The sequence below is a fragment of the Nuphar pumila genome, chromosome 6 (genome assembly GCF_984573655.1).
Source record: "Nuphar pumila chromosome 6, dmNupPumi1.hap1.1, whole genome shotgun sequence".
NCBI classification, from domain to species: Eukaryota; Viridiplantae; Streptophyta; class Magnoliopsida; order Nymphaeales; family Nymphaeaceae; genus Nuphar; species Nuphar pumila.
In genome coordinates this window covers 108,782,191-108,790,154 of record NC_143254.1, presented here as the reverse complement: position 1 = coordinate 108,790,154, position 7,964 = coordinate 108,782,191, and the positions used below count along the sequence as shown (strand labels likewise).

General features: G+C 36.3%; 1 protein-coding gene across 1 annotated transcript; it reads right to left on the bottom strand.

The window, feature by feature from the left end:
- Positions 1-4,054: 4,054 nt before the first annotated feature.
- On the bottom strand, positions 4,055-6,594 carry LOC149835630 (large ribosomal subunit protein uL30y). The gene is made up of 7 exons (XM_090008640.1): positions 6,534-6,594; positions 5,942-6,147; positions 5,755-5,852; positions 4,890-4,947; positions 4,711-4,790; positions 4,521-4,623; positions 4,055-4,419 (listed from the first exon to the last, which is right to left on the bottom strand). Exons 2-7 carry the CDS (start codon positions 6,125-6,127, stop codon positions 4,204-4,206), a joined length of 741 nt encoding a protein of 246 aa, XP_089864766.1. The 5' UTR covers positions 6,128-6,147; positions 6,534-6,594; the 3' UTR covers positions 4,055-4,203.
- Positions 6,595-7,964: the final 1,370 nt, after the last annotated feature.

Sequence of the window (7,964 nt, the reverse complement as noted above, 5' to 3'; positions counted from 1 at the left end):
CTTAGATACTTCGGGAATATAAGACATCATTGTGACAGCAAACCCTTTATTCATTTTTTCAGCTGGTATTTGTGGTTGCTTCTTACAGAGTGACAAAAATTTTAGCTTGCATTTTTCATGGTAAGCGTCTAAAAGCTTATGTTTCGACCACTATTGAGGCAAAGTCGGTGATGGTATGCTTCTCTCTCTTCAAGTTTCAAAACGTTTACATACTTCATGGTACAATAGTTAAAGGACGACGCAGTTCACGAACACAGGGTTCTTAGTCACCATAATGCCGAAAAAGGTCATCAAAATACCAAAAATAGTTGTCGGATTATTTTGGTAGGAATCATAAAGAAAACATTAGATTATGTAAGAATAGTGCTAGAATGTGAGTCTTAGAATATGTGATGTCTTGGCAACTACTATTTATATAACACAGAGGAGTCAAGAGTCGGTTCGAGTTTGCATACTTTTTATGCCAATTGCCTATATTTTTTTATCTGAAGTAAGTCAAGTATTTGCGATGTTTGAAGGTTCTAGTTTAAAAAAAAGTTTGCTTGCATATATTTTATGCGAGGTAGCTCAACTATTTGTGAGGTTTGGAGGTTCGAGTTTAAAAAAAAATACAAGTTTTTTATGAGCATTTTTTTTATTTTTTATGCAAAGTAACCTGGTTATTTGCACAGTTTGAAAGTTCGAGTTTGAAAGACATTTCGTAGATTTGTTAGGTGATGTTATATTTTTTATGTGAAGTAACCCAGGTATTTGGGCAATTTGTCGGTTCGAATTTAAAAGAAAGTTTGCAAATTTATTATGCAAATTTAGTAAAAAATTTATGCGAAGTAACTCGAATATTTACAATGTTTTGAGGTTCGAGTTTAAAAGAATGTTTGCATATTGTTTATGCAAATTTAGTAAATTTTTTATGCGAAGTAACTCAAGTATTTGTGAGGTTTCGAGGTTAAAAGAAAGTTCATTATTTTTTTTTACGTAAGTGCTTACATTTTTATAAGAAGTTTCGAGTTTAAAAGAAAGTTCGCATATTTTTTATGCAAATTTTAAAAAAATTTATTCGCAAAGTAAATCACACATTTATGTAGTTTATCCAAACTTCGTAGGTTTGCAATTTTTACCTTTTAATAATTTATGCGAATAAAAAAATGGCAATGAATCTAATTTATAAATGGATAGAATTAACATAGTTACAGTGAATCAAAATTATAATGAATAAAAAAATTCACAGTGAATCAAATTTGCAATGAATCAAATTGATTACATTCATTAACAAACGAACTTGCTCGTACAATCATTCATTTGCTCATACAATCATTTATTCGAAGGACCCAGTGAGGTGATGTTGTCTTCTTTGAACTTGCATTAACAAGTTTAGGGGAAGTTAAGTTTGCATTGTCCTGTGACTCTTCTCGTATACTGTCTTATTTCTACAGTGTGATAGAACGGATACTCTTCCAATTTTCATAACAAGTTGCTTTGAACTGTGTAGACACTCTATGGCGAAAGAAAAAGTTAACCAAAAAGCACCGACATATTTTAGGGAAAGACATGGTTTGAGAATAGCTGTAATGAAATTGCCTGCCCAAACCCGCCATTTGCCTATAATGTGTTGGTGTTTTTTTGTTAATTTTTTTTTCTTTTCTTTTCTTTTCTTTTCTTTTCTTTTCTTTCACCACAAACTGTCTACACAGTTCAACCCAACTCGCTCTGAAAATTGGGAGAGTATTCGCTCTAACGCACTACAAAAATCAGACTGTATATGAAAGTCACAGGACAACGCAAGTTTAACTTTCCCTAAACTTGTCGACGCAAGTTCAAAGGAAACAACATCACCTCACTAAGCATCACTCCTAGTATTTCACTATTGGCATTCACTCTAACATATGTGAGCCTCCCCTTCATCCTCTTCACAAACTTGCATACAGGTGACGTCCAAATAAAGAGAAAGAGTGACGAGCATTTTAATTATTTTGATTTCTTCTCTTATGTTAACAATGAGAACCCCCTTTTATAAGCCAAGGGAGGCTTCGTAAAAGCTTGATAAATTATAAAATATTTCACAAATGAAATTGCAAAGTCCCATGAGACTCGACCTTAATTTTGGTTAGGGCATTGAAGAGGGAAGGTCAACCAGTCGACATTATCTCCTTGTGCATGTTTCACCCTGGGCATTGAAGATTCCCTGAAAATACTTAATACAGATATGTTTGATAAACTTTCTTTTAAACTCGAACCTTCAAACATCGTAAATACCCGACTTAGTTTACATAAAAAAAAATAATTTTCATTAAAAAATCTGTAAAAAAAAAAAATTAACTCGAACGGACAAAGAGCACAAATACATGAGTTACTTTGCATAAAAAATTATAAAAATTCTTTTAAACTTAAACCCCAAAACCTCGCAAATAATTGAGTTACTTCGCATAAAAATTCTAAAAATACACAAACAATTTCAGAAATGGGTATAAAAAACATGTAAAATTTTTTTTAAGCTCGAACGAACAAACTGCACAAATACTTGAATTACTTCGCATAAAAAATATAACTTTGCATAAAAAAACTGAGAATTTTTTTTAAACTCGAACATCAAAGCATCACATATGGAGAAAATTTGCATAAAAAATGATAGGTGTGAGAGCTTTGCTCATAAAAATAACATTATTTGTGATTTTGGACAACAAACAAATTTAACAATTTTGAAAGCATTTCAAGAAACATGTCATTTTTGTTGTCCAGCATGATCAATTTTCAACTAAAATATGTTAACTGAAAATATGTGAACCAAAGGATAAACCAAAATTTTCATGCGTTTTTTTTTTATTTTTTCTAAGATTTCACCGTATTAGTGTGACCTAGATGTTTGGTTTTATAGAAACAAAATTTTGCATCATCTAATCATAATCATGATGCATAAGGATCTTGTAAGGCTTGAAAATCACAAACTCTAAATTTTTGTAAATGTTCAAGCATCCACAAAACACATTTTTCTTTTTCGAAAATACATGATCCAACAGTCGATTCCTCACAAATGAACCATGCTGAATTCATCTGCATGGTTGGATTTGCAAAAAAAAAAGGCGTCAAAAATGCCTTGTTCACACTCCGGCTCACATATTTTCAGTTAACATATTCTAGTGACCCTAGAAACTAGTATGCAGCATAAGCTTCGAGCATTTAGTCCTTAACAATATTACTGCTATGAGTAACAACTCCAACCATGCATTTCTAAGTCGCTTAACACAACAAAAGAAAAGTTTCAAACAAAAGATGGAGCCGGCGAGAAAATTAAACAAGTTATCCAACTTCTTCATCATCACCATGTAGAGTTATAACAAGATTTGCAACTTATCAAACACAAATGGATAAACGTCACCCCGACCACTGCTTCACACGGACTAAATAAAACGTAAATTATGAAATGGAGTTAGAAGAAAATTTTAAGCAAAACATTCTCAAAATCAAAAGTCCAACTAGTGCAGAAACCGCTCAAGGAGCTTCCTCCTAAGATTCTGAAAGTGACAGTTAGCCTGAGTGACAAGCCATTCAGGCCACAGATCGAGGGACTAAATGAAGTAGAAATCATAAAAATGGTGTCGAGAGATAATTTTACATAAAATATTTTAAGTCAACAGATCACCTATTACAGAGGCTACCCAAGGTGTTCCCTCCTAAGATTCTGAATGACAGTCCAAGTAATTTATCAGTACATCGTGACTAGTAGCACATGCAACTCATGATGCCACAAAAATTCTAGGTACAGGGATTACCACAATTAGTTACACTTATAAGTCTGTTTCATGCTGCTCCTCTCGTGCAATTCACAACCAAGACAGACGGACAGACAGACAAACAGTGAACACGCCTTCGATGATGAAGCTGTGATTGAGTGACATCCAATCCAAGACCATAACAAAGATCCAAACAATGAAACGACGATACTTTCATAGGCAACAAAACATAAATTGCAGGCAAAACTACTTTGGCTGTCCAGGTAGTGAGACTTGTATTCACGTATTCAGAATATTTATGCCATTCGGAAATTTAAGAAACAAACTTTAGAACTAATAAATCAGTTCCTCATTTAGCTGCAGTACCAAAACAAACAAAATCCCGCCAGCAGAAAATTGACACTAGACTTCAACAGAAAAAGCGACTCAAAATCCAACAAGAAATCAGGAACAGAAGAGAATCGAAAAAAAAAAACTAGTTCATCCTCCTAACCAGCTCATTGATCTTATCTTCACGATTACCAGCATCACCTCCCTCAACATAGTGATTTCTCTTCTTTTTAAGGCCACCGGATGGAGCACTAAGGTTAAAAGGCCATAAAAAGTTGTTGGCTTCCTTGAAATGTGGGCCTACGGTCATTATCTCATGAATCAGATCTTCAACACAGATTATCCCAAACTTACCCAAAGCCTGCATTTTACGAATATAAAGAAACTTTAGAATAGTTCCAGAAACGTGATTAAACCTATAACTAGAAATACCTATAACTAGAAATAACCAAAAAAGGATACCTGCTCCACAATGGAGTTGTCGGACAATGCAATTCGTTGGTGGTTCAATTTTCCGTAACCTCTCTTGTAAATAAGCTCTCTCACACTCTTCAAATTAGGGTAGCTGTGAAACAAAAAAGAAAAGCCGTAAATAATCTCCAACTATTGCATTTCATATCACTTGGAACACCAGCAATACATGGAAGCATACCCATATGTCACATAAGGCTCCACCTTGCGCAACATGTTCATTGTAGCTTTGTTCACCTTGAGGAAAACACCATTGAATATCTGCAGGGAAAGTATATTGTTAAACAAACAAACACACGCATGCACACGCACACATAAAGAACCAGTTTGGAGAGGGGAGAATTGAGAAACTTCAAATACCTGACGCAGACGCAATAACTGCAAGATCTTCCTAGTCTTGGGATGCATAGCATTGATACTGTAGCAGAAAGCATGAAACATAAATATATATATATATAAACACTAACAGACCGTCAAGACTTCAAAGTGCGTTTGCTATCTTGTTTCCAATGCTCGAAAGTAACCATCCAACAAATTCAAAGCTCCCTCGGTCAAGGCATAGAACTCCATAATAGATAATCAAAACCATTCAAAAAACAAACATCAAGGGGTTTGGCACAACAGAGGGCCTTGGCCACTAGACGGGTGGTCAAGGTTCTATTCACATGACTGTCAATTAATGAGGGCAAGGGATAATCCCTTGTTCATCCGAAGATGGGCGACTCCCTGGGGGTAAGGGATGTGCCATGGGTTTACACAGTCGGGAAGGCCGCAGTAAGTATGGCAGGCTGAGCCAGGGCGACTAGGTCTCTGATCCGAAGGGTGGTTTCCCCGTCCTTAGAAAAAAAATGCATTTGCCACACACAACCAATTGAGATCCACTGGTTAAAAAGACAATTTCATCCGTATCGGAGTATCGCTAAGAAATGCATTAAACTGTACCTAACCACCAAAGGATTCACTAAGTTCGCTAGGGTAAGGGCTTCAGAAAATTTCAGTGTGTCCAAAAGCGTTAAATCCTACTATTAATCAAAATAATTGAAATTGACAAAGAAAAAAACACAAAGGATCTAAAATAGAAGGATTTGCATCTAGATTCAGTCATCATCATTTTGCTGGTGACAGAGGACTAATATCATTGAAGGTAGCAGTAGAAATGAAAGGAATGCAAACAGAATTATTGCAGGCAAAAGTCATAGAATACGAAGGGCACGGAAAACCATACCCCCGAATACGAATGATAAACAGCAACTTAGCTTCAGGGTTGACGTAAAATCCACCTTTCAATTTTGCCTCCCGCTTCAACCTGATGAGTTCTTTGTCCTGCCAGTAGAAAACCCATTAGTCCTTCAGCATCATCAAGGTAATAGCAAAATTGGAGGAGAGGTGGAACAAGGAAATCGCCGTCTCACATTCTCCTCGTACTCTTTGGCGTACTCTTGCGCCCTCTTGAAGATCAACTTCCTGTTCTCAGCGTTCTTCTTCCTCCTGGCTTCGATCTCTTCCTTCCTCGCTAGATCCCATTCCTCGAGCCTCTTCCTCTTCTTCAACACAGACTCCGGGATGATTTCACCTCCCTTCTTCACGTCCTCATCCATCTGCGCAACCACCTCGAACCCTATATTCCACAATGAAAAGCACAAGTTTTGAAGCGGAAAAGAAGAGACAAACGAGCCCTAAATCGATGGCTTCATTCTTCAAAAACCAAAACGAAGATAGAAACCCTAAACCAATCACAGAATTCATCAAAAAAGACAACAAAAAACTCGGAAAAATTCAAATCATTCGACTCCAAGCAGAACAAGACGGTAAAAATGATGGATCAAGAATATAACAGGATATGCGATTATTTGCACGAGATTGAACGAAAATTCAGGGTTTACCGAGTTTGGATCGAAGACCTTCTAACTAAAAAACTAGGATTCTTTCGAATGAAACCAACACCAAATCGATCGGCGAGGTACTTGAAAGAACTGGAGAGAGAGAGAGAGAGTAGGGTTCTACCTGCGCGACGTTAGGGTTTTGCTCGCTCTGTCTCTCTCTCCACGGACGGCCGCGAAAGAGCGTTGTGGGAACGGGACAGAATATATTCATTTAGTGATCTTAGTAGATGGACGACTACAATGAGGGATGCGCTCTAGGGATTGCTTTGGGTCGTCTATTTCACCTGCGGGGCCCTGTCGGTTCGAGCTTTGAGTGGGTCGGGTTTGACCCGGACCCGACTCATACCAAACCCCATAGGTCGGGGTTAGGGGTGGACAACGGAAGGGCCAGGTTGACCGGTCAATTGACGGAAAGAGCCTTATTAAGTTTGATCCGTTGATCAGCCGGGTTGGGCCTAGTTACGGTTTGGGTCAGGCCCGAGTCTAACACAAAACCCCATAGCTGGCCTAATTCGGACAGGGTTGCAAGTCATCCTATATTCACAACATTTTTCATTTGTTTTCTTGAATTAATAGGTTGTTTTAATGAAAATTAAAAAAATACGATGAGAGCCAAGATGAGTCTATTTTTTGAATTACTTACTTTACTTAATTACAATATATATAGGAAAAAGCACGTAATAATAATATCGAACGTGTGTCTGACGTTGATGTGCATGTAGTAGCGGAGGTCTTTGACCACGGCTAATGCTCTGTGCGGAAAAAATAATTTTAACTGTTTTTTTATTTAACGCGTGCTCTTTGCGCATAGGGTATTGCTGTAAGTTTCTTCTACGGCTAGATTATTTTTGGAATTTACAATTGATAATGGCAATGATGATAAGTTTTGATATGATAACTTTATCAAATGAAAATTTTTCAATTGTTTGTGTAGTGTGTACCATGAAAATAACGGAGTGAAAAAATGTGTGTCTATGTATGTATGAGGGAGAGGTGGGTCAATCATACCAGAGAAAAAGAACTTAAAATGATGATAGGTGAGAGGAAGATAGAGAGAGAGAGAGTTATACAGCGAGTTTTTGCTGCCTCATATCATGTGCCAAAACTCGGATCTGGCCGTGGTATATGTTAAAATTTTAAAAAAAAAAATTTATAAATTCTAGAAAATATCTTTTTCCTAGAATGCCAATATTTTGTTTTGTATTTAGGTAATTGTTAGGACATAGTTTATTTAGGTTTTAAAATTAAAACTATATTAGAACTAAGTTATAATTGAATATTATTATAATAAGTATTAGTAAAGTAGGTTAATTACATATAGTTGGACAGTTAGACGACTAACTTTGAAAAGTTCTTAAATTTTATTTCTAGCTGGTGTTAGTTGTGAAGGGTTTAAAGCATTTGGTTGGGTAGTCTTAAGGGTCAACATTTAAAGACATTAGAGGAGTAGGGTAAAAATGTTTTAATCCTTATAGTGAGTTGACCATAGGTAGGATTTCAAGAAAAAATCAAAGAAAACCTTTTGGCCAATGTCTTGGAGAAAGAAGGGGCG